We start from the raw sequence: 25,424 nt of genomic DNA, 5'->3' as shown, positions 1-25,424 counted from the left end.
GTGTTGTAGTAAGTGAATCCCACCAATCCTCTAGGGTCAGCTGGGTTTCCAGGGATCACACCTCGTTGCTAACCCTGTGGATTAGAGCCCCACCACACCACAAGACCCTTTTTACCCGCGCGCGATTCGTCTGGATCCCTCCGCGATGCCCGGAAGAGGAAGGTTGCTTTAGTTTTTTAGGAGAATGTCCATTTGTCCAAAAATATCATTCCATGGGACTCGCCTGATGCCGAACAAGTTTGGCGCATGGCTTTATTGTCTTGAGTTTGTTGTGGTGGTTGATCTGGGAGATAACAACACCGTCACATTTTGCTGTCACCTTCCAGTATTGAACGGGCGGCCAGAAAACACTGAGAAAAAAAGAAAAAAAAAAAAAAAAAAAAAAAAAAAAAAAAAAAAAAAAAAAAAGAGAAATGCCTCCACTTTCTCAGGTTTCTGTTTCTGACTAGGTCATCCTAACCAAGATTTGTGTTGGGCTGAGACAAGTCTATAAGGTGAGGAATAAAGGACACCATCATTTTGAAGGCTATCTCTGACAGAAGGGCCTTTAAGTATGACAGGCGCTGCTGATAGACAACTTGCCGGTTTCGAGATTTAGCTTCGCCATGGCGGGACTGATCCATTAAGCCTGTCGGATAAGGGGTCAACCCCGCCACCAAGACTTGAAGTGGTCGATGATTGGATTTAGAGCTGCAGTGAATTCTATAGGTACTTTTTTATAGTATTTCATGGAAGGAATTATGTCCTGGACTCAATTCCGCCTCTTAAGCTACCATCATTCCATGTCAAGCAAAACAAAAGGCGGCAAATGGCATTTGCTTCTTCAATGTCAGCCACGAAGCTGACTTTCGAGCCGCACAAAAAAAGCAAATCCTTTGTAGGGTGGCTGACCTTGTTGACCTCCTTGGCCGACGGAGGTTGGGGGCGGCCACCAAGAACAAATGCATGGAGCTGGAACCCAAGACTTTCCACCATCCTCTCAGCAAAACAAAAAGGCTCCTCCCAGGTCGGCCCACTTCCTGCAGGAAGATGGTATTTGAAAATGACGAAACTTTGGTTGCGCCAGCTTGGCGTTGCTGGTCCATAGTAACGTTAAAACCGTGTTATTGAAGAGTCCGGCTGCATGCACATCCGTTCCTGGTGATCACAAGGGACGTTGTTGTTATGGGACATGTGGACTAGGCTCACATTCTATATGACACCAATATATCCACCTCACCATCCGCTCCCCCCTTCGACACTGATGCACTCACGGCTACGGCTTTACAATCGACAGTGGTGCTCACTGTCCTCCGCCAAGCAGCCAAAATGAAGTATTCATTTCTTGGAAATATCCTCCACATGCTCCTAGCAGCAACATCATCTCTAGCACTGCCACTAGAAAATAGCCAACCAGCAAACACGACGTCCGCCGAGGCAGACCTCCTCGCAGTATCACCCCTACCAAGGCTGGCCATCTACTTCCAGACGACGCACTCGTCCTCAACGGGGCGGCCAATCTCCATGCTGCCGCTCATCACCGAAAAGGGCATCGCGCTGACGCACCTTTACGTCTGTACGTTGCACGTCAACTACGACGGCGTGATTCACCTCAACGACTTCCCTCCTGAAAACCCGCGCTTCGCCACGCTTTGGCGCGAGGCCGAGGTTCTGCGCAACTCGGGCGTCCGCGTCATGGCCATGGTGGGCGGCGCCGCCGAGGGCTCGTTTTCCAGCCGCACGCTGGATGCCCCCGACGGAGACCCGAATTTCGAAAAGTACTACGGCCAGCTCAGGGACGTGCTCCGCGATTTCAAGCTCCAGGGCTTGGATATCGACGTCGAGCAGCCCATGTCGCTCCGCGGCGCCATCCGGCTCGTCCGCCGCCTCAGGGAGGATTTTGGGCCCGACTTCATCATCACCCAGGCGCCCGTCGGGACGGCGCTCAACCGCCTTGGCGCGCCGAACCTCTCTGGCTTTTCGTACCGGGATCTGGACATGGCGGTCGGTGGAAGCATCGAATTCTACAACGCGCAGTTTTACAACGGCTTCGGGGACATGTCGACGACGGCGGCGTACGACTCTGTCATCTCGGCCGGCTGGGATCCCAAGAGGATCGTGGCGGGTCAGATCACCACCCCGGCCAACGGGCAGCAGTGGGTGCCGTTTGACGAGCTCAAGCAGACCATGGATGAGCTGCGGGCCAAGTACGGCGAGATTGGTGGCATCATGGGCTGGGAGTACTTCAACGGCAAGCCTGGTGGCGAGGAGGAGCCCTGGGAGTGGGCGCAGCAGATCACCGCCATCTTGAGGCCTGACATGCCGACCACCTTGACCGTCAGCCAGGCGGATGCGGATGCGCTGGATGAGGCTTGGGCGGTCAGCGTAGCGGCCCAGCCGAGGATGGCGCTGGCGCCCACTGGATTCGATCCCGAGACGCCGGATGTTGACTATCAGGCTTTGGTGAATGCTTGATTGGGGTTCTTTGTGTTTTTTGGGTACCTGTACATACATGGTAGAGTTTTGTTAATCTTTTTTTTTTCTCTTTTTTTTCTATTGGGTATCATCGTCATACGCCTTTGGGGGACGTGTGTTTGCATCGGATTCGGATCATTTTATTTGGTTTCTCTTTGGTCGGAATGGGATTTAAATTATAATCCTTGCATGTTAATCAGTCTCCAACTTGAAGCAAGTGTTGGCAGAAAGGGGACGTGACGAGCTTCGAGGTGGTTAGTACTGTCAGAAATTGAGCAGCTCAGTTGCTCAATTGATATGCGCCATACAGCCTGCTTCCGTGTCTTTCACAATGAAAGGAAGACACCAAATTCTCTCATAACTCAACTGTTTTCAACACTTATAATAAGGAAATTTTGACTGCAAAGAATTATAGCAGTTTTATATGGCTCTCAATAGAGCTACTGGAGTTTCTGACTAGGTTGTAGCAAATGTTAGGCTGCTGGCGTGTCGCTTCGTGCCGCCTAGTTTGACACCCACTTACTTGCAAGGACAATATGCATGAAAATCAGATATAGTTTGCAAAGGTCGTTAAGGTGAAGCTCAACGACAACCCAAGGGGAACCACGCATCTCTTTTCGTACTCAATTTTGCTGTATGGTTGAACGGCCTCCGGGGTAGTCCTCAATTCGAGACAAGATTCGGACCTGTAGCCCCTCCCCGCAGTGACATCTCCAGGCAGGACCTGGGCTTTCTGCGCTCCAGGCCTCAACCCTGACATGTTCATGCCAAGTCTGCACGGGCTTGGCGAGGTAGTTGTCCTGCGGAGAACTGTCACATTGAACGAGTTCCGATGAGGGGAACCCGGTCTTGGTGGGGGAGGAGGGTGGTTGTTTCGAGAAATATGTCGGCGAGAAATATATCTTCGAGAAATGCGAGGTACATGTTGACATTGTGGAGTGCTTCTCTTTGCGTGGGAAATTATGGGAGTTGATAAATGACGTGCTGTCTATAGCTGCTTGATAATCCACTTCCAAGATTCACCAAACCTATCCACCAACGACACTATACCCATAGACAAACTTGACCCCTAGTAAGCGTAAAATATAACAGCCTCGTTGTCCGACGCCCGGATCTTCTTGTTCATCGCCCGCAGCCACCATCTCATGGCCCAGGCGCCCAAGATGGTGGCGACGCTGAGCGCGGCACTTGACGACATGGCAATGACATAGCGCGGCTCGTCCCAATCTGGCCAGAGGTACGGAGTCCAGATAAAAGACATGGCGGCCGCCATGTTGGCAATGGCCAGCGACGACGCCTTCTTCTCCTTTGTCTGCGAGCAAGTGCTTGCCACCCAGCCGAGGATGATGCTGTTGGCCGAGTAGGTGCCGACGGTGAAGACAATCATTGCAAAGTACCGCGCACCCGTGTTCAACGTCGCGCAGCCCAGCACGAACCCCACGATGGCGAACGACTTGCCGATGGTGAGGTGCCAGGTGCGCTCGTTGAACTTGCCGGAAGAGTACGACCAGCAGATGGCGGTGAGGCCGGCGATCAGGTAAGGGGGGCAGGTCAGGGCCAGGGTGATCTTTTGGTCGAAGCCGAGGGTCTCGACGGCCGTGGGGAAGAAGTTCTTGAAGCCGTTGGCGCCGAGGTGCATGTGCTGCATAAAGGCAAACAGCCAGACCCGGCCGTCCTTGGCCGCCTCCAACATGCCCCTGAAGGTCGTCGTGACGCCCTTCTCACCGACGGTGTCGCGGATGATGCGCGAGTGCGCCAGCTGCCGCTCCGACTCGGTCAGCCACCGCGTCTGCAACGGCTCGTCGGGCAGCAGCCAGAAGCTCGCGAACGCGACGAGCAGGGTCACGATGCCCTGGATGATGAAGAGCCAGCGCCAACCTGACAGGCCCAGCATGCCGTCCATCTCGAAGATGCCGATGGCGATCAGGCCCGCAAAGGCGGTGGCGAGGATGTTTCCGGTGTACAGGACGGCGATGCGTGTGGCGATCTCCTTGCGGGTGTAGAACTGCGCCAGCATGTACAGTGCGCCGGGGTAGTAGGGGGCTTCCGTAATTCCGAGGAAGAAGCGTGTGAGCAGCAGGCCGGTGTAGTCTTTGGCTACGGCGGTCAGGGTGCTGACGATGGCCCATAGGACCATCCAGGAAGACATCCAGATGCTGGGACGGACGCGGGTGAGCATCATGTTGGATGGAAGCTGCATAAGGATGTAGCCGACGAAGAGGATCGAGATGCAAGTTTGGTACTCGCCCGGTTGGAGCTTTAGGTCTTTCTCCAGGTTGTTGAGACGACCAAGGGTGATGGCATTACGATCCTGATCAGGAGTGAAAAGATGTTAATAACGACGCATAGGGAGATATTTTTCTTCTGATGACTAATAGTACGGCAGAGATCCCTCACCAGATAGTTGAGCCAGTACATCAGCCACAGAATGGGCATCATCCATCTGTCCAGCTTCTTGACTAGTGCGATTTCACGAGGGTCCATCTTTTCGTGGGCACCAGAATAATCAACAGCTTGTGTTTGATCTCCCTTGATATTTTCCTGCTCATTGTCATGGTCTACTCGAAGTGGTTCATGCTTCTCTCCCTTTGACATGGGTGGCTTCTCAACAGAAGCCTGAGCCTGACCCTGAGGGTCTCTCCCCTCGGCCGGTGAAATCGCGTCCTTCGACATGCTGTTTCTGGGGCAGAGCCTTGTTGATGGATAGCCAGTAGTAACCGTCTGCAAAAGCAGAAAATGCTTGAGAGTTATGGATTTTATAGGGGTTTTGTCTGTTTGTTCTGGCTTGTCCAGCATGACCACCCACCTATTCAGGTCCACAAATATCTCGTCGGCCAATGCACACACACACACTTCACTTCACTTTTGGAGTTACTCGGAGCCCCCCCTCCCCCCTCGTGGCTGGCTTTGTTCCAAGTGCATGTTCCAACAAGACATACAGTAGATACAACGTACCCCGGATTGTGGAGCACCGAAGACAGTCGAAATACCACGCAGGTGCTTGTAACGATCGGCAGACACACTTGGGGATCTGCAATGTATTCCTTGCCTTTTCCTTACACCAAAGCCTACGGCCTATTCACTGAGCACCTTCTCTGTCAGCCATGGCGTAGACCATTCAGGGTTCTCACCAAACCATCCCCACGATGCCCAGCCTTTGAGCGTCCGAGTCCCGAGAGCTTGAGCGCTGAAGCTTTTTGAGCTTCCCATCCGAACACCTGGCAAAGCACATGTAATTCTTTTACCACGAGCAAGGAGCTCTGCCCTAAGTCACAAAGACAGGCTTTGGTTGATGCGGGGAAAGAAAGATACGATGCGTTTATGATGCATTGCACTGCGGGGAGAGGCTCTTGGCACATGCCGATGCCTTATTGCCAAGCCTTGTTCTTCTCCGCACTCGGCAGAATATCGGTAGACTATGGCTCAGGCGCTGATGAGGTATGTTGTTTGTGTCTTTTTGTTTGTTCTCGCCCCTATTGGTGGTATTGCTTTTGCTTTCCCAGCTTGACAGCAACGAGTGGTATCAGTCACATGCCGATATCCTTGCTTTGTGAAAGAATGAAAGCAAACTACCCGCCAATCCAATTACTTCGTACGCATACCCCAGATGAATGTAACGTCGTCTCCGCATTGCCTCTCATGAGGGTATTAATATCGGCGGGAGGTATGCGAAGGGCGTAATATCCAGTGATGTCCTCAACAGGGGCAAGAGTCTGAAACGTATAGTGTCCATTTTAAAAGCTATCTCCTTAGTGACGACATGACATGCTGCACGAATGTAATAGAGATTCTCTAGATGGCAGTTATCTTCGGCTGGGCAATCACTTAAATTCCTCACAGCGACAGAGGGATAGGCTGTGAATACTCGACATTTTATAGAGTGCTCTGGCTTGCTACTACCTGTATAGCTTGTGATCGCACGGATGTCCGGTTCTCATAAGTATCATACTTGATAGTTTCATAAATCCGTGTTGTAGAAGCGTTTTAGTAAGCGCAATTTATTTTCTCTAACTTTGCTAAAAAGAATATTAGGCTGGCGTATTGTAAATTCATACATCATACATTCCAAGCGGATAAGCAATGTTCTTAGCTCTATTTAACTCTCGCTTTTAACTTGCCATGTATTCTAACTTCTTCGGCCCCGCCTGCATGTCCATTCTCAATTTAAACACCAGTGCTTGCTATGACGGACTACCCTCCCTAGGTACCTAATAGGTTATTTACCATTGTAATGTTCTTGTCCTTTCGATCCTGGCAAGAGGCTTTTATTAGTTCCTTTCCATACTCTTTCACGCGTTTATAAGATTTTGTTATATGAAAGCACGTTTATCGGCGCAATCGCCGTTACGATCCAAACATGTGATTCCGCGCGGTTCATCCTGGCGCCACATTTGACATTGACCCCAGGCAACTGAAAAACTCTTCCCGTTACGGACCTTTTAGGTTGATTATTTGCTCCAGGGTAAAGCGCCCAATCTCCAATATATTTATCACTGATCCACCTGCCGGAAAACCTACTGCTCTACTCTGAAAAGAAAAAGCACAGTGTTTAGGCATCTCGCCGCCAAGTATATCTATTCGATAGCACTCAGAATCGTAACTACATCGGCGTGGTACTGGTCGATGTTGAGTCTCCAGGCTAGTATTACTGGGATTCCAGATGTCTTTATCCGAAAGATAGCATCAAGGGGGCATGGCTTTCCGGATATGGATATTGAGTTCAAACTCTAGTTAATGGTTATAGGGTTAATCAGCAGCCTTCTAACTATTACATACCTCATCAGAGCTATGAAGACGCTAGAATAAGATAAGATACACCAATGGAAGAGCGGTGGAAGCCCTATTGTTCATGTCACTAATGTTGTACAGTCAGGGACAGCCTCACCATGGGCAAAAACTCTGTGGTGTGCGCAGCCGACAGAGGGACGCGTAATAAATCGTGTAGAAAACTGTACTCCTCGACGGCTTTGTACGCTGGATATAAAGTAAAAGAGCTCACGACTCCGGATCCGTGAGGTATCCATACTACATTAAATAAGTTGAATAATATAATATTCAATTTCCGTAAAAGCCACGATGGTAGTAGTGAAACTATGTCAGAAGGAGAACGGACCTGGTGTTCCTGTGTTTTCAGAACGCAAAAGCCATCGGAGCTCAAGTAAGCGTTGAGGCTTCTGCCAGCCGTTGTTGGGTTGTGGATAGAAAATGAACCCTCTATAAATGTATATTGTACAACCATCCTATGAGCTATCTATCCCACAAAAATGACGGAGTGTTAGGACCAACAATGTCTATATAGCTGCTATAAAAACATCAAAATTCATGACCCAGCTCCTATGACTATAGTACTCAGCGCCCTAAAAAGCACCTTTTTGTATATTTCAAGCCAGCGGCCCCGTTCTATCCTTGCTGAACCGATCCGTCACAGGCTTTGCAGTCACCTTCCTACAACCAGCCTGGGGGGTCCTCCCTTCGAAAAGGGATTTGATCCAGGGTATATAATAAAGCGCACTTGCCTCTAGGCTGGTCCCGTGCCCTGCACCCGGCACTTTGTAATACTCTGCGCTGGAATCCGGAAACTCCTTGCACGTCGCGTCGAAATCCTCCTCTGCGAATTCGGGGTACGTCAAAACGTCAGCCTCGCCCTGGACGACCAGCATGGGACCCGCTAGCTTGTGCGGCCCGGCGCCGTTGATTTCCTTCTGCCACTTTTGCATCACGGGCCCGGTGATCCAGCTCGTGTTTTTGTAGATCTGGCTGACGTTGAACAGAGACATGATGGTCGAGCCGGTGCGGAGGCAGCCCTGGTTGATGTACGGTAGGAGAGTCAGGGCGTTCTCGGTCAGGTAGTCCTCCTTTTTGATGGTGTCCGGGTAGAGGCCCGACAGCGCCTGCAGCAGGTAAACCGACACAATCTCGATATGCCCACCCTTGGCGCGCTCAATCTCCCTGGGGATGAGCTTGATGGGCTGCAGGGCGGGTGCGATGGACGCGGCGCCTAGGAACCTGCCCGCCTTGAGCAGCCCGTCCTGGCCCGGCATGGCCAGCCGTTCGTTGGTCCTCCAGGCCGTCATGCCGCCCTCGCTGTGGCCCGCGACGACCCACTCATCCGTCAGCAAGTGGCCGACCATCTTGCGCGCGGCGACGACCGAATACGCCACGTCGGCGGCGTGCAGATGGCCCGCCTCGTACTGGAAGGTGGTGGGGATCTCGACGCCGAGCCCGGCGTAGTCGGTCCCGACGACCGCGTACCCGTGCGAGGCGTACAGGAACGGCGCCAGCCAGCTGTAGTCGAGGCGTTGGTTGTTGCTCGGGGCGCACTTGCGCCCGTTGCCGGCGGTGCCGTGCGCCCACGCCACGGTGCGGAACTTGTCGCGCCCGTCCGGGATGGAGTAGGGCAGGAGCACGTAGCCGCTCGAGGGGATGGGTTTGCGGTCCTTGTCTTCGGTCACGTAGATGAACCGAGACAGGGACATGCCCGTCGGGACCAGGGTGAAGTTGGATGCCAGCTGGTCGGAGCTGAGATCCTGCCAGCGGAGGAGGTCACCGGGCTTGGACGAGCTGGAAAAGTTGCCGGGAGTGTCGTAAAAGGCGTCGTTGGTCACGTTGTAGGTGGCCCAGTTGACGGCCTCGGCGGCAAGCGCCTCTTTGAAGGCTGCTTTGCAGCTGGGACCGCAGCCGGAGGATGCTTCTTGGCAGCGGCCGAGGACGGCGGCGCCTAGAAGGAGGATGGCCGGTGGTAGCATGGCGTGGGGGGTAGAAATACGAGGTTAGCTGGCGTGAAGGAGTGTTAGGGAGAGTTGGCCGGTGAGGGACAATCCAAACTCCCATACACCGAGTGGCAGTGACGGTCTGCGCAACTTAAATATAAATACATGGCAAGGTGAGAATCAAGGTGAAAGTCGGGTTGTTTTGCACCAAGTGTTTGTTTATTGGCAACGGACGAAGAATTACACCGATTTTTGACGATAGTTCAAGTGCCGAACATCTGCCCAGTGCATTTAGACCAGAGTCTCTTCTCCGCCAAGGAACAAGTCTTTTTAGCAGCTTTTTTTCCTTCTTAGGAAAGATTCGAGACTAGCGAGTGAGGAGACCGGATCCGAATGGGGCCAGTCATGATGTTGCTCCATTAATGATGGCGTATGTTTCAGCAGCTGTGGATGTAGTTCTTGGTGATCTGCTTGAGTATCCTGGTTTTCCTTTACCACTTTAATTTTTGGATTTCCCCTCAAAGTGCCTAGGGTTTTTCATACTCAACCGTGGGAAACTGTTGGCCTCGTCTGAACCTTGATCATTCACGACTCAGTAAGGTTACTCGGCAGCATCATTTCGCCCGAAATCTTGGAATTCAGCACCTGGGAAGATGCACATCTCAATGAATCTCATCTCCAAAATTTCCAACTATAACAGCATGTTATGAACCAAGCTTTTTAAAGAGTCCCAGCACAAATTTATCAGACCGGGATATGTTGAAAAGTGCCGCCTGCGCTTACCGACAATGAAGCTGACTTGATTTCGTGACTAAGCACCAGCCAGCGATTCAGGAATAGCTTGAAGGGCTTTTGTAGATAGATATACGCAGAGCGCGTAGGGAGACTAGGGAGCCAGAGACCTTTCACCATTCATGCTCCCCAAAACCATTAGTTGGCACGCAAGTTCACGTACATAATTACCGCGAAATCCACGAAATACGTACGGGAGCCACAGGATCCTGACTTCTCATCTACTTTGACTCTAAAAGCCTGGAAAGGTGTGGAAAGACCTGCGTCTTAATCAACCATCCAAGCCAGATCATCAGAGCTAGACATGGCCGGTCCCCGCCAGGCCGCCCGCAAATGACTATCAGTAAGGCACAGTAGGTTCCTTACGGGTTATGTTTAATCCTACAAAAGGTATGGCTTTCACGGTTCCATGGTTGGTACACCATGTTGCAAGAAATGAAAACCAACATCGAATAGGGATGTGTTTCGAGAAGAACTCAACTGCCGCCAAGGTTCCCCGATGCCCTTGCGGGTGGGTAGATGGCGAGTGATCATCACAAAGCCTATTTTCTAGCAGATGGGAGTCAACAAATCCATGACTGCTAGTTACAATACAGCATACCGGAACATCAAATCGTCTTGGCGCTCCAGAAGCTTAGGGGTTGTCAGTCAAAATTGTTCGAAAGGTCCCAAGCCGCCTCAAGGAATCAATTCGGAGCAATCATATGCTAAAACCTTTACTGGTAAGATTATTTCTCGCAGAAAATGCCATCCAATCTTAGTTGGGCCTATCTTGAAGGCTATATTCGTGTATCATTAGAACGCATCACACAACCCTTCCATTATCTTCAGACTCGGCACCATGCCCAGATATCGGATTATCCACAACAACCTTGTTGACCTTGAATTTCCCACCCCTCAGCCAGGCAAGTTGGATGATGCCCACCAGAGCAACCGCGACGCAGCTGAACCAGGCGGCTCCGGACCCGGCAGCCGAATATATGATGCCGGCGACGGGCGACGAGATGGTCCTCGCGAGGCAGGCGCCCGACATTGCCAGGCCGTTGACCTTGCCGAGCCCGGAAGGCGACGGTGTGGCGTCCTTGAGCAGGATGAGCGCCGTGGGGAAGATGACGATGCCGCAAAAGGCCTGCAGGAAGAGGCAAGCGTAGATGCCGGCGTCGGCGGCTGGCGTGGAGAGCATCGACAGGAAAGGGATGAAGACGTAGCTGAACGGGTAGAGCAGGACCACGCTGACGAGCGAGAACCAGATGCCGGCGTTCTCCACGTAGAGGGGGAAGATGACGCCCTGCACGAAGAGGGCGACTATTCCGTTGATGGAGAGGAAGGTGCCGACGTCGTGGACGTCGTAGCCGAGGCCGCCCATCAAGTCCAGGGTACCCCGTGGCTGTTTCGGCAAGTCCAGCAGGTAAGTCGGGAAAAGCGAGCCTGCTGCCATCTGATGATACGAGAATATCGTTACCAAAATAACCAACATGATGACGGTTGGATTGAAAGTCTGTTCCTTCTCCTCGGTTTCTGAGACCTCGGAGGCAGGGGCGGTCGTGGCCTCTACTGGTGCAACAACCGGCCTGATCGAGTGGACGGTACCAAAAGAAGAGCGACGAAGATCCACTATACGCTCATCAACGGGTAGAGGGAGACTGGACTCGACGAGGTAGGGATTATCCGAGAAGGAAGTGCGAGTTTTCCTGGGGCGCTCTGCTCCTCTCAACGGCGTGTTCTCATCAACCATCTCGTCGTCATCGTCAATGACCTCGTCGTTTGAATCAGGAACCTTGTCGTATGCTCCAGGATGATGAGTCTCCTCTAGGAAGAAAATGCCTTGTATGACTGCGATGGCCACCACTGCCACTGATACCAGGTTTGGAAGTAGATAGGGGTAACGACCAAAGAGGCCATCTTCTGGAAAGATGGACGGGTAAAAGTGGGCAGGTTTAGCCAAGAACCCTCCCATTGCCGTCCCGATGATGGTGCCCAGAGTCCATACGAAGGGGTTGACGGCATAAGCCCTTGGCTCGTGCTCCGGGTTCTTGACCATCTCGGCCACCATGGTCTGCATGACGGAAACGTTGCCATTGAGGGCACCTCCGACGAGCCGTGCAGCAAAGGCCACCCAGTAGTTCGTGGCCAACCCGAAGGTGAGACTGGAGAGACCCACACCGACGAGGCCAGACAGGACAATAGGCTTGCGCCCAACGCGGTCCGAAAGAGCACCCCATCCCATTGATGTCAGCGTCTCGGCGACTGCGTAGGCGGAGACGATCAGACCGGCGTAGAATGGGGCCTGGCCTTCGTCAATACCAAGGTCCTTTACCATGTCGTAGGTGTAGGCCATGATTGACGTGAAGGCAATGGGCTCCGAGAAACGACATATTGCTACATGTTTTTTTTTTTTTTTAGCGACTTGGAAAATGCAAATACAAATGGTGACAAAGACAAAGTGAAAAAGACATAGAAAAGGGGGCGGGGATTGTATTATTGTGGGGAGTAAGCAGAGGAACACTCATACCTAGGACGAACAGTTGTTGCGTCGGAAATTTCGCAGGCTCTACATCTTGACTCTGAGGCATGGTCTCTTGGTAATAAAAATTAAAAAAAAAAAATCAGACTGGCACGGAATTAAACTCTAGTGCTGTTGTCGTATTTTGTGAGTGTTTGGGGCTGCGAGTTTCTCTCGTTTCAAATTAAGAAATGAGAAAAGAAGAAAGAAAGCTGCGCAGTGGGAAATGCGAGTCTTTTCACCGCCAAAGCTGCATTCCCCAGCCTCATTGCGAACAAGGCCTTGCAAGCTCGGCGGCGGGGTCTTGCGTGGAGAACGACCCTCACACCGATAACAAAATTCCCACATAAACCCGGGGTTTGGTAGGAAATACGCAGCTGGGACGGCATTGGCGGCCCGATACCCCACACACAGCTTGATGTTGGCTCGGGGCAGCCAGATGCCTTGGCACTCTCCACCACCAGTAAAAAGGGCAAGGACACAACACCTGCAGGTAGTAAGTAGGACGGTGAGGGGTCTCTGCATGTTTAGATCCAAGCAAGATCGCCACCAGCCAACCATCAACTCCAATTCAAGCTGAACAGTTTCGGCTGAAATAAGGCTGGCTGCATCAATCCCCAACGGTTAGGCCGTCCGGCACTCTCCAAGCTCCCCCTCAAAGCCCCTCTAATATAGTAACTAGTCTAGCATTTATGTAAGCCCCTAACCCTAGCTGCGACAATGGTGCAATCGATCGGACTCGGAGTCGGGAAATTGTGGGTGACCTTGGGAATTTCCCGACCACAAGTCCGAAGGAAGGAAGCTCAGGTGAGGTCGTAAGGAGTTGCCTTCCACTACAGTATTGTTTTTTTTTTCTTCCTTTTTTTTTTGTCTGATTAGCAAAGAGTCCCAGAGACTTCCCTACCTACCTCCTATCATCCGGTTTGAATCTCGATTCCATCAACACAATTTGATGTGGAATCAAACATTTAAACTTAATTCGGTGCGTGACTCGCTAAGATCATGATGACTACAGACCAAAGTGATACCCAGCCAACTACTCGCCGACGTAGGCGACCTGCTGTGTAAGTAGACGAAATCTTGTTACATACAATCAACGGTTGTAGATAAGCCTTTGGATGCCTGCAACCTTACTAAACCAATAAACGACAACAGTTCTTGCACCCTGTGTAGACAGCGCAAAATCCGCTGCTCCCGGGGCACACCCTGCACCAATTGTGTCCGGTCAAAGACTGGCACTTGTGTGTACAACAATACTCACACCCCGCAAGCAAAAGATGATTTGTCCGAGTCACCCTTTACACGGCTGCCTCTGTCTCCTCCCACCCCCGCTCAGCAGAGCATCTCGGAACCGGCGACCGTTGTCACGTCTGGTGACCATCATGAGACTCCACCGATGCACAATTTTGGGCTTGCGCGGTCGCTTGAACCGGGCGGATCCGATTGTTACAGTACCAGCAGCTCTCAAGACTTGGCCAGTCTTCAGTCACAAATAAAGCAGCTGCAAAAACAAATCGCCCGCCTCAATTGTAAGAATCAACACAGCATCAACTCGACGACAACACCACAGAAACCCCCTGTTGCAGAGGAAGAAGAAGAGCATAACCAACCATGCGAATGGAAAAAGCTAAGTTGGAACTCTTTTGGTACCTTGCATTTCCTCAGCGACGTGCAAGGTCACCACAATATCATGGCTGGATCACGTCTCTACGGGGAAAGCCATGCCTTCGCACTGGTCACGCACTTTTCAGACCTGCTACCTCTGGATGAGTTCGTACTTGGCCGAATTGAGGACTCGTCATCGTTCGTATCCACTCTGAAAAGATGCAAAGAACTGGCAAGGGTTATCAAGAAGTCCAGGGCGCCGACGTGGCCAACCTTGCCGACATTTGATCTACCTCCCAAGCAGGTCTGCGATGAGTTACTCGAATGCTACCTTCGGACCAGCGAATCACTCTACCGTGTCGTACATATTCCATCTTTCAAGAAACAATATGAGGCGATTTGGACCTCGGGCCCTATGAGACCGAACCCAGTCGATATTGATGTTGTTGACGCAGCTGCTCGCCTCAAACGCCCCAAGTCCACAATTGCTGCTTTTTTTGTGCTTCTCAAACTCGCTCTCGCCATCGGAGCTGCTGTCTATGACGAAAGGTTCAGCTTCAGGACAGCAGCGATTCGCTGGATGTATGAGGCCGAGTCGTGGCTTTCAGAGCCAAACGTCAAGTCGAGGCTGGGTATTCAGTCTCTACAAATCCACATACTTCTTTTACTAGCACGAGACGTCGTTCGCGTTGGCGGGGACACGGTATGGCTCTCTGCAGGTGAACTCCTCCGCAGTGCCATCTTCTTGGGATTGAATCGTGATCCAGCTCACTTGCCTGTTGGGCGTAAAGCTCTGGCAGCCGAGATGCGAAGGCGAATTTGGTCCACTGTCTTGGAAATCTCGGTGAATTCCGCCATGGCCTCTGGCGGACCGCCGCTCATTTCTCTTCAAGACTTCGATGCGAGGCCTCCCGGGAACTTTGACGACCAGCAGCTAGAATTCGCACCCGCAGGTCCTGACGTGTATCCTGAACCTGTAGAGTCGTGGACCACGACGTCCTTGTCGATTGCGCTTCGCCAGACATTCCCTACGCGCCTGGCTGTCGTGGCCTTCTTGAATGGCTTCCGCTCTCGTCGATCCTACGAAAACACTCTTGTCCTCGACAAGCAGCTACGTACGGCGTTGAGGGAGCTTCAACAAACGGTCAGCTTACTTCTTGACTCAGGAGGTGATACGAAGCAGACCCAGTACGCCATTCAAACAATCGAATTTGTGACGCACAGATTTCTCATAGCTCTACATATGCCTTTCTTTGCGCTGTCTCTCAAGGACAGGGTCCAGTTTACATACTCCAGGCAGGTCTTGGTAGAAAGCGCGCTGAGAATTTGCCAAGCGGCAGAACCGGCCACTGGCCATGAAGGTGACGATTTCGCCCGGTCCTGTACTACTGGTTCCATCTCCAACCGAATGATAATATTCCAGGCCTCTCTTTTCATCGCAGTCGAGATCGACGTGCAGGTAAAAGAGAACCTCAATGTCGACGGGAGGGCCACGCTGCGGACTGATATGGCCAAAGTCCCTCGAATGTCTAGAGACTGGGCGCTGCGGTGCATCAAGTGTGGCGAGACAAACGTGAAGGGCTTCTGCTTCTTGGCCTCTCTAGCCGCATACAGCGAGGCTCTGGTTGAGCGTCCTGAAATGGAAAGATGCCAAGTAGCTCAGATTTTCTGCAAAGCAATGGAGGAAGCAGCCGAGACCAGCCGGGAAATCCTGCAACAGACTTCAGATTGGCTTACGTCTTCAACAACTGGTAGCCCTGAGGCGCTTGATGCAACAGGCGATCCCTCTAGCGATCCCTCTCTGAAGGTTCCCGACTTCTCCAGTCACAGTCGCAGTGGATCCAGCTCTATCAGGGACCTCGACTTCTTTGTGGGAACCCCTGTGCTGCCTCCCCGATATCAATTGGCGAGACAGAGCTGACATGACAATTCACAGGATTTTGACACACTTCTTACAATGCCGAATACCAATAATACCGACCAAATGAATTGGTGGTTTGAAGGTTAGGGCGAGGTTGGCCGCCTCGCTACACTGACAAGAAAGGGCACCCTAGGACTCTAATGATGCTTGGTAGTAACTGTTTATTACCCTATATTACCAGTCTGCTTGGCGCTGATCAAGAATTAAGAACATAAGTAAAGAGATTTCAACTTTATACCCAATTCGGTTGCCTTTCGTATTTGGGGGGAGGTGTCTCGTCCAACATCGTCACGGCCACATCAAACTCAACCGTTCGGCGGATACTATGCTCCCCTATCGGATCGTTGGAGCTCCCAGCGCTGTCTCCCCGAGCGCAGTCACCAGATTGGGCCTTGGGAAGTTCCATCGTCCCCATCTCGACATCGGTCTTGTCACAGATCGGGGTCCGGTCCTCTTCGACAGTGGCGACAGAACGGCCCTTTACCGGATCGGTCTTGCGGCCGGAGCTCGGGGCCCCCGAGCTGCCGGGCCACTTGCCTCTGTTGGCCTTTGAGGCGTTGGCGCGGTTCTTGCTGAACAGGAAGCGGAACGCCGGCAGCATTGCCACGATTATGCCGACGGCGCACTCCAGGAATCCCCACTGGCTGAGGATTATGGGTGTCTTGGTCGCCTGCTTGATGTCCCCGGCCACCTGCTGCATACTGCGGACGGCTTGCGACAGGCGGATGAAGGCGAATATTATGATGATGGTTCCGAGGGAGAATATAAAGACCAAACCAGCCTTTGCTCCTCTGGGAATCATGAGCTTGCGCAGAAGATTCAGAGGGAGGATCATGACTAGATTTGTCAAGGGGTTAGAATGGAAGCAAGCGTGCCGGGGAGCGCATAGAAGCTCAATAAAGAAATAACCTACTTGCGATGTCGGAGACAATGTCGGCAACCGTCGCGAAGATTAGAGCTCCTCGAGCTCGAACCATGTCGTTGGGCCCGTAGCAATTGGGCTCACCGAGAACTTAGAAGAAAAAAAGGAGTTAGCGGTCCATGATTGGTCTACTACAGTTTCCTCACGAATCACAAGATGACCGGGGGGGACTTTTTGTTAAAGCGACTTACTGTTCCAATACTTTTGGACCGGCATGCATGTCATGAAAAGGGAGAATATACAGCCCACGTAGAGAAGGGTGACAAGTGCGAAGCAAGCCCACCATGCCTGCATGTACCTCGGAAGGCCATTGACGACACGCCTAACAAAGAAAAGAATCGAGTATTTTGCTGCACATAAAAAAAAAAACAGCCTGTTAGCCAAAGAAAAAGACGCCTCGTTTGTCTGATGCAACTTTGTTCGAAATCATGGGACGAGCCGCACCAGTCCATATGCATGTCCAGAAAACAATCATCGAAGCAAACATTGCTTTTAGGGCCGACGCCATGCTGTCGATAAAGTCGTTGAAGCCGCCCGGAAAGGGTGTGGTCGGGTCCTTGGCCGAGGCTTCAAAGTATCCAATGGCGACAAACAGCTTCCCCATGATGGTCGTGGCCAGCGCGGCCATCGCAGTCAGGAATACGAAGCCGGCGATCGCCCAGTAGTCGTCGGTGTGGAGGCGGCGCTGGAGGACATATTGCGAGATTGAGCGGAAGAGGGTCGCGAAGAGTGCAATCGCCCATAAGACCCAGATGAGGATCTATTAAAGGAAGAGAGGGATTTTCCGTCAGTTTTCAGTTTTCTTTTTTGTTTCCTTTTCTTTTTTCTTTACCTAGCCTTATACAAAGGAACAGACGATAGTGGGTGGACTCTTGTTTACCATCAGATCTCGGTAGCTCAGGCCATCGTAATACATGGCTGTTGTGTTTGTTGGAACAGCCTCACAGCGCCCCCGAGAAAGAACCTTAGGCGAGATCACGGAAATCCCCGAGAAAGCACAGATTCAGAAACTGGAGAAAAGAAAAACCATTGTTCCGCTTGACGGTCCTCTTTTGTATATTGCAATAACAGGCTGACGGGAAAAAAGATAGGATCGATCACGCACACGCCCCGGTACGACAAAGCATTACTCGCTCACATCTTGACCCTGTATACCCGGCTTAAAGATCCGAACGACCATTCTACGTCCTTACTAAATGGGACCCAGATCCTTTGTCTCCTGCCCGCCCGCAATTCACTAGTCAGGAGTGGGTTGCTCAGTCCGTGTGTTCACCTATGCTTGTGGATACATCCTGGGCTAAGAAAGTTACGAAAGCAGCTTGGTCGCGCTGACTCCATTACAGAGGGGAAACAAGCTGAACTTCTTTTTCTGGCAGCGTCACAAAGTAAAAAGAACGTGACAGGTAGTTTGGCATAAAAAAAAGAAGCTCCGTTAAGATATGAGCTTTTAGTCCTCCCTTGTCCCCTTGATGAGCCAATATCCGGCCCGTCTTGGCTGTACCGTCCAAACTGGGGCAGAGGTCGATGCAATACGACGCTGTGTTTGAATAAGTCAAGTACCAAGAAAAGAAAAAGAAAAAAAAAACCAAAAGATCATGATTGCGACCTAATATCCTGCTCGCCCAAATCTACTGTAGATATCAAAGCGGGTAAGTTGGTTCGCTGATACTCTGCCGCCCTGTCCCAGCAAAGCCGAGGTGCCAAAGCCGATTCACCCCATGGCCCATATCGCCATTTTTGTTTCCACTTTAGCCCAATCGCGTATCATAGTATGTACCACAAGCCGGGGGATGAGCAGCTAGAGCCCCGTAAGCAGTGCAAGCTTTACGAGTCAGTTGTGGACGGATTTTGTTGGGTTGCTTTGAACTTTTCTTGTTTCATGGAGACCTCGACCTTTCGGGGTTTACGAAGTGAAGTACTTATCGTAGACACTAGGTTTTTGCTGTCTTATTTTGTTTCCTTTTTTGCTTGTAGACGAAAAACTTTCTTTTGCCGAAAAAATGCCAAGTTACTTTTATTGGGTAAAGTGCTAGTTAACTATTATACCAACACTCGGCTTGCGTGTAAAAAAAGAATAAAAAAAAAAAAAAAAACCTTAGCTACTGCACAGTTAACTACCTAACTACCTACCTACCTTTAAGCTTAAAAGTTCCATGCTGTGTGTGTACCATGGTACAAGAGCGCAGAACACACACCAAAAGGTTACCCCGAGGCCCGATGGACCCGAACCTGTGGTACAGCAATAAAAACAAAACAAGATGACTTGCGGTTGTGCGTTTACCCAAATTATCTGCCACGATAAATACTAATGTAGCTAGTCAATACCTGTCGGGATGAAACAGAAGGCGATCTGCCATGTAAGCAACTGTGCAGCGAAAATCATACTATGTAAACTTTCATTTTTATCCGGTTTTTTATATCAGGTCAAGCAAGTTACCATTAAGGTATCCCTAACCATTGAAAGCACGCACCGACCGGGCTAGTCTACGTTCGGCCCGCATTTTGTTCGTTTCGTTTTCTACCCACAACCACCCCATAATCTTACCATCTTTGTTTTTCCTCCAAGGATCTACATGTTGTAATTCCCAAAACTACCTAGTATTGTAGTAGGTATGGGAAAACATGGTTGATGGCGTGACAAGTACTATGGGTAGTGATGAATCCCTTCCAAGCTGGCCCCCACAGGTTACCGAAGTGCCACAACTTATCCACGTGGGTGAGCCTGACTTTCTTTTCCCCTCCCCTCCCGCCATCCCTGTATCTTTCCCTGCCTTTGAGGGGTTGTTCCTTGTCAGGCAAGACCCGCGTGGGCGCGTCGTGCCCGCAACTCGTCAGTCACATCATCCCATCCTCACACCCGCCTCCACTCCCACCACCCGTATTATATTGTTCAGACTAGACTTGGGAGCGGACGTTTTTCCGAACAAAAAGGGCATGTCCGCGAATTGACGGAATCTATTTCGGTAAACTTCAATGGACTGACACGGGTCTTTTTTTTTTTTTTTTTTTTTTTTTTTTTTTTTTTTTTTTTTTTTTTTTCCTTTTTGAATAAGTTTTGCACAATGAAGGTCAAGACCAGTCTAGGCTTCAGAAGCAAACTCGGGAGCTTTTAGAGAGTTAACTACAATACGGACTATGAATTGAATGGACGGTACTTTGTATTTTATCCCATAATCCTATATGCATGTCTTTGTTGGTACTGTGTCAGGGTATCTTGAGTTGGGTCTGAAACCTTTTTGCCAGAGAGAAAGAAAAAATGACCAAAACAAGCAAACGCAGTGATAAGTGATAATCCTCTTTGTCTTGTTTTTATTTGTGTAGATTTTGGCCCCCAAATTCCCTTTTTTTTACCATTATTGTCTTGTCATCGTGGATCAAGCGATCCTCGAATCTCGTTCTTGCTGTGGGGAACAGATGGCGAGTACTACTTATATGTGCACAAATAATGAAATGCCACGGACTTGCGGGTTGTTTACTTTCCTGTTTTCTTTATTTTCTTTTCTCCCCCTCGCTAACGGCGGCTTTGTTTTACCTTCCCGTGTGAGCTAGCGTCTAAGAGGGAAAGTTCCTGATCCCCGTTCCGATAGTGATTGTGTTCGAGGTGGATCTGCTTTTCTGCATAGAGCAGCAGATCTTTAGGATAATTATACGGGGTGACTCGGCTTGGAGGTGGCCGCATGTGTGTGTGTGTGTGTGTGTGTGTTTGTGTGTGTGTGTGTTTGTGTGTGTTTTCTTTTCATTCCTTTTTTTTACTCTTTCCCCCTTATCTTCCTCGCAGCCCGACTTTCTCCTTGACAATCACAACCCGTCCAAACTGTGATTAAATACCACGTAATGCTCAGTCTCTCTTTCCGGCTCAAGCAAGCTCCATAGCCATGACTGAGTGCGGGCGATGTAACGCAATCGAGTAGAATATTGGCGAGTGCTAATAACGTATGTCCTTTTTTTTTCTTTCTTTTTTTTCTTCCCTAATCAGTCGAAACCCAACACCGTACCCAACCCACCACGCTACTACGCGATAGATGCAACTTTACCAGAGCCAACGTCGCATACACATACGACGCTATAAAGATTACTAAGAAAGATAAGAGGAAGAGATTATTGGTTACTGCTTAACATTACATGTTTAATATTTATCCTTTTTTTTTTTTCATTTCTTGGGAATCGCGCCCGCTTTTTGCACGCTAATCCACAAAAAAGAAACCTCCAAAACCTCAAAGCCTTGACCAAACTGTCAGCAGGCATTACCCTGCCCTTGCTTCATATCGCCTATTTCCCGAAAACGAAATAAAAAAAAAGATTTCTACCTAGTGAGTTGCAGGCTAGACTGGAGCGGCAAGTTCCTGCTGCTCGCGCCGACCCAAAGCTTGTACTCGCCCGAGTGCAGCTTCCATGCCTGGGCGGTGACGTCCCAGCCGCTCAGGTCCCTCCTGGTCAGCTCGAACTCGACCGTGGCCTCCTCGCTGGCCTGGAGCGACGGCTTGGCGAACCCGCGCAGCTGCCTGACGGGTGCCCCTTTCTCGGGGATGCCGACATAGAGCTGCGCGGCCTCGGCGCCGGCCACGTCGCCCGTGTTGGCCACCTTTGCCGTGACGCGGGCCACCACGTCGAACAGGTCCACGTGGCCACCCTCCTGGATCGGACCGCTGGGGTACTCGGCGGCCGACAGCTCCGGGCCGGTCCAGGTGGCCTGCATGTCCGAGTAGGTGAAGTTGGTGTAGCTGAGACCGAAGCCGAACTCGTACCGAGGCTCGATGCCGTCCTTGTCAAAGGCGCGGTAGTCGATGAAGACGCCTTCGGTGAAGTCGCTCTGAGGGAAGCGGGCGTAGATGCCGTCGGCGATGGACTGGTTCTGCAGGCCGTGGTAGTCGGTCTCGTTGTGGGGAACCGAGTAGGGCATCTTGCCGCTAAAGTTCTCCTCGCCGTACAGCAGGTCCGTCAGCGCGTATCCTGCATCCTCGCCGGGAAGGTGGGCAAAGATGATGGCCGTGACGTTGGGGTGGTCGGCGAACTGGTCGACCAGGCGAACGCCGGCGTTTTGGAACACCACAATGGTGTTTGTGCAGTTGGCGGCCACGTTGAGGATCAGGCCATCGGTGTAGTCGTCACGGAGGCCGGGGCGATCCCAGCCTTCAGTCGCCCATGCGTTTCCAATAACGATGCAGGCGTCGGAGTTTGAGTTGATCTGGGGGTTGAAGCTTGCAAAATCCCAGAGCAAGTGAGTGCCATCCTTGCGTGCGCGAGAGCTCAGTGCCTCGAAGGGCGAGCCGCCGTACGCGGGCATGTTTCCTCCGGACCCACCGCCGCTGTAGAGCATTCCCAGGGGTCCAATCTGGGACTTGGTGCCGTTGCAACCGAAGAAACGGTCCGCGCAGTTGACTGACTGGGAACCAAGGTTGAAGCCCGGAGTGCCGATGTTCTGTTGATCGGGCGCCTTGGCGGCGTAGCCAAACAGGGAAATGAGCTCGGGCTTCTTGAGAGGGAGGCTGTTCTTGGTGTTCTTGACGAGGACGTGACTCTGGACAGCCGATTGGTAGACGGCCTCCCTGAATGCTGGGTTCCGCCCAATCACCTTCTTGTGAGCCTTGGTCATGTCACCAAACATGCCAACACCAGGCACAAAATCCTTGTCTTGGTTGAACTTGTACCAGTTGCTCAGGATCCTGGTGGCCATATCGTCAACCCTCACCATGGGGACTGAACCGTTGTTGACGGCCTCTACCAGGTGCTTGTCCCACATGGGAATACCGCTGGGCATCACCATATCCATGCCTGCGAGTGCAGTTCCGACACCAGCGTGCTGAGCATACCAGTCCGAGACAACGAAGCCCTGTTCATCCCAATGTCAGACAGGGTTGTTTTGGGGTAAATGACATGACATGTTCAGGGACAAAGGCTACTCACCTGGAAGCCGAGCTCGGTCTTGAGCAGTCCGTTCTGGGCAGCGCTGTTCTGGCAACCGTACGAGTTGTTGATGCGCTGGTAGGAGCACATGATGTTTCCAGTGCCGGCCTTGACGGTATCAACAAAGGGCCTAAGGTAGACACCCACTGGGTTAGCAAAGAACTGGTTTCTATCGGAATCTGTGCTGACTGGATTTACTCACCAAAGGTAAAGCTCATGCATGGTCTTGTCGTCAATGTTGCTTGACAAAGCGGAAATGTTTACAGAACTGATCTGATCTTGCCCCTCGTTGCCGACGGCAATTCTCGCGGTAGAGGGGTTGCTAAGAATTTCAAGTTAGCTACTTGCCCACTCTCCAGTCACTCGTGTATGAAGCAAGACTTACCGGTAGTCCTCTTGCTCATTGGCAATGAAGTGCTGTTTTTTTCGAGTTAGTGTCTGAGCCGAAGCGTTATAGCTAAAGAGTATAAAACTGAGTAGAATGTCAACAAACCTTTGTGCTTGCAGCCACTCCTTGAGACTGCACACCCTTGACGGTCTCAGCAGCAAGCTGACCGCAGAGGTAAGGGTCGTTGGAAAAGCCTGTATACAGTTAGACGGGCGCTCTATCCCAACCCAACAAGACCATGATGAAATCATATTCTCTCACCTTCCCAGTTGCGACCACTGTTTGCAATACGCCCGAGGGGTCCAACGACCGGGCCCAGGAGGACATTGACACCCTTTGCGCGGTACTCGGAGCCCATGCCCTCTGCCCTCTGAAGAGCAAGCTCTCGGTTCCAGCTGGGAGGATGAGCTAATTAGTCCACCGAAATGGTTCCAAAAGTAAAACCACAAAATAATAGATCAAAACATACGTAGCGCCCACAGAGATGCCTGAAGACCAGGAGGTAACAAAGTCGGTAGACCTCAAGCCGTTTCCTGCATCCTGGAGACACATGCCCGGGAATCCAAGTCGGGTGATGTTGGATATCCAACCAGCACAGCCAGTGGTGGAGGTGACGCCGCCAGTCAGAAGGACCTTCTCCTCGAGAGTCATCTGGCCGACCAAGGCCTTGGCCTTACCGATGGCCTCGGCCCAGTCCCCGGTGCCTGTGGCATTGGCTATGAATGGATGAGAAATGTCAGTACAGATAAGCTCTTGAGCCTCTCAAGGGAAGGGAGAGGTTGCGCTTACGAGAAGGGTAGACGGGCGGCGACTGTCCATAAAAGAACGTGTCGTCTGTGATGAGTTCCTGCCCCGAGGCCACGGCGGCAATGCCAGCCAGGCAAGCAACGAATTTTGCAGCCATTCTGAATTAACAGTCTCGCGGTGCCAGTTTCTTGTCACAGAGCTGGAGAGTCGAGGTCGACGAGGGGCGTAGGGCTACAGAGAAAGTCCAACGGTTCAAGACTGGTCAACTCCCCTGGGCTCAGCCGGTGACTTATACTATCCCAATACGCTGGAATTCTCCCCAGCCCTGCCGAGAACCCGAGGAGCAACAATGAATACGCTGCTCCACCTCCGTCGGCACCATGGTTTGTGCATCTATTCGGCCCTATTGTGAAGGTTTTTCTCCGGTTCGGAACCGTCATGCTGCAAGGAATTCCACAATGGAACTGAGGGGTTGACATGTTTTTACGTGGCAATGGCCCGATGAACCCCCGGCTTGCGCAGCCGATCTGCTCCATCCCCGTGGGGAAACTGAACCGACATGGCGGGAATCGCTTTGTCATTCGACTGGGCCTGAGTTCCAAGTAAAGTTGCCTTTGAATGTCAGTGATCAGATCGCCGAGAAAAAGGAAAGCCGAGGCAACACCCTAGAACCCAAAGAATCCTACAAGATTCATGTCTATATTGCTTGCTGCCTGGTACGTGGGTTTTAAGCATACCTAGCCAGCAGAAACAAAACCAACAATATTTACTCTTTAGCAATCAAGTCAGCCCATTACGTACTTTCCCGGCTGGTGTTCGGCAGTTGTGAGCTGTTGCTGTCTCACGAGATCAACTCTCTTATAAAAGCCCGGGTAAACCACGGAAATACACACAGAAATGATGGCGATGACTGGCTTGGCCAAGCAATACTTCCCCACAGTTTGCTATAGTTAGTTCTAAATGCAGCATGGCGTTGGCTCCGAGGCATGGCTTTTGTGCGGGGAAACCCGGGTATCCCCAACTTCAATGTGGGCACTCTCGTGAGCTAAAAGATTTTTCTGGTCAATATCCCCGATGGTCTTGCGATCATGTGAAATGAACAAAACAGACAAGTTGTCTTGGCGCCATCGGTTTATCCCTCACCGACTCTCTGCTAATGGCTTCGGTCGCCTTGACTGGATGGCCTGAACAGAGGCCATATCCATAAAATAAAGGTCACCATCACGGTTGAAAGAAATTCCGGGGGGGTCTGGGTTGTACGGTGATATAATTCGTAGGAACTTGCATGCGAAAATGTATGTAGCCGCATTTCCCGAAGTATAGACGTAACCGAGACCAATCGCAGCTGGGATGTCGGGGCCGTGCCGGCTGTGCGTTTTACAATCTACCAACCCTTTGGCTTTTCCTGGATCGTTCCGATCATTGCACGACCCTAATAATCACTTTACTTGGTGTCATATGAAGCCGTGATCCCTTAC

At 51.3% G+C, this 25,424-nt stretch overlaps 7 protein-coding genes across 7 annotated transcripts; 2 read left to right on the top strand and 5 right to left on the bottom strand.

Annotated features, from left to right (window-relative positions):
* Positions 1 to 1,308: 1,308 nt before the first annotated feature.
* Positions 1,309 to 2,454, top strand: PgNI_03606 (uncharacterized protein; the record flags this gene model as incomplete). Its single annotated transcript, XM_031123660.1, has 1 exon — positions 1,309 to 2,454. The coding sequence occupies one exon, from the start codon at positions 1,309 to 1,311 to the stop codon at positions 2,452 to 2,454; it is 1,146 nt and encodes a 381-aa protein (XP_030983686.1).
* Positions 2,455 to 3,523: 1,069 nt separating this feature from the next.
* On the bottom strand, positions 3,524 to 5,156 carry PgNI_03605 (uncharacterized protein; the record flags this gene model as incomplete). Its single annotated transcript, XM_031123659.1, has 2 exons — positions 4,852 to 5,156; positions 3,524 to 4,765 (listed from the first exon to the last, which is right to left on the bottom strand). Exons 1-2 carry the CDS (start codon positions 5,125 to 5,127, stop codon positions 3,524 to 3,526), a joined length of 1,518 nt encoding a protein of 505 aa, XP_030983685.1. The 5' UTR covers positions 5,128 to 5,156.
* Positions 5,157 to 7,835: 2,679 nt separating this feature from the next.
* Positions 7,836 to 9,200, bottom strand: PgNI_03604 (uncharacterized protein; the record flags this gene model as incomplete). Its single annotated transcript, XM_031123658.1, has 1 exon — positions 7,836 to 9,200. One exon carries the CDS (start codon positions 9,198 to 9,200, stop codon positions 7,836 to 7,838), a length of 1,365 nt encoding a protein of 454 aa, XP_030983426.1.
* Positions 9,201 to 10,628: 1,428 nt separating this feature from the next.
* PgNI_03603 (uncharacterized protein) lies at positions 10,629 to 12,633 on the bottom strand. Its single transcript, XM_031123657.1, has 2 exons — positions 12,469 to 12,633; positions 10,629 to 12,335 (listed from the first exon to the last, which is right to left on the bottom strand). The coding sequence occupies exons 1-2, from the start codon at positions 12,527 to 12,529 to the stop codon at positions 10,762 to 10,764; spliced, it is 1,635 nt and encodes a 544-aa protein (XP_030983683.1). The 5' UTR covers positions 12,530 to 12,633; the 3' UTR covers positions 10,629 to 10,761.
* An 831-nt stretch (positions 12,634 to 13,464) lies between these two features.
* Positions 13,465 to 15,985, top strand: PgNI_03602 (uncharacterized protein; the record flags this gene model as incomplete). The annotated part of the gene is made up of 2 exons (XM_031123656.1): positions 13,465 to 13,523; positions 13,615 to 15,985. 2 exons carry the CDS (start codon positions 13,465 to 13,467, stop codon positions 15,983 to 15,985), a joined length of 2,430 nt encoding a protein of 809 aa, XP_030983424.1.
* Positions 15,986 to 16,217: 232 nt separating this feature from the next.
* On the bottom strand, positions 16,218 to 18,087 carry PgNI_03601 (uncharacterized protein; the record flags this gene model as incomplete). Its single annotated transcript, XM_031123655.1, has 5 exons — positions 16,218 to 16,776; positions 16,895 to 16,997; positions 17,099 to 17,257; positions 17,352 to 17,667; positions 18,046 to 18,087. 5 exons carry the CDS (start codon positions 18,085 to 18,087, stop codon positions 16,218 to 16,220), a joined length of 1,179 nt encoding a protein of 392 aa, XP_030983681.1.
* Positions 18,088 to 20,997: 2,910 nt separating this feature from the next.
* PgNI_03600 (uncharacterized protein) lies at positions 20,998 to 24,754 on the bottom strand. The gene is made up of 8 exons (XM_031123654.1): positions 23,989 to 24,754; positions 23,669 to 23,915; positions 23,461 to 23,594; positions 23,305 to 23,393; positions 23,197 to 23,228; positions 23,014 to 23,133; positions 22,812 to 22,941; positions 20,998 to 22,737 (listed from the first exon to the last, which is right to left on the bottom strand). Exons 1-8 carry the CDS (start codon positions 24,101 to 24,103, stop codon positions 21,211 to 21,213), a joined length of 2,394 nt encoding a protein of 797 aa, XP_030983680.1. The 5' UTR covers positions 24,104 to 24,754; the 3' UTR covers positions 20,998 to 21,210.
* Positions 24,755 to 25,424: the final 670 nt, after the last annotated feature.

This window comes from Pyricularia grisea (assembly GCF_004355905.1).
Source record: "Pyricularia grisea strain NI907 chromosome Unknown Pyricularia_grisea_NI907_Scaffold_2, whole genome shotgun sequence".
Classification (NCBI taxonomy): domain Eukaryota; kingdom Fungi; phylum Ascomycota; class Sordariomycetes; order Magnaporthales; family Pyriculariaceae; genus Pyricularia; species Pyricularia grisea.
Note: the sequence above shows the minus strand (reverse complement) of the source record. Positions and strands in the feature narration are given on the sequence as shown.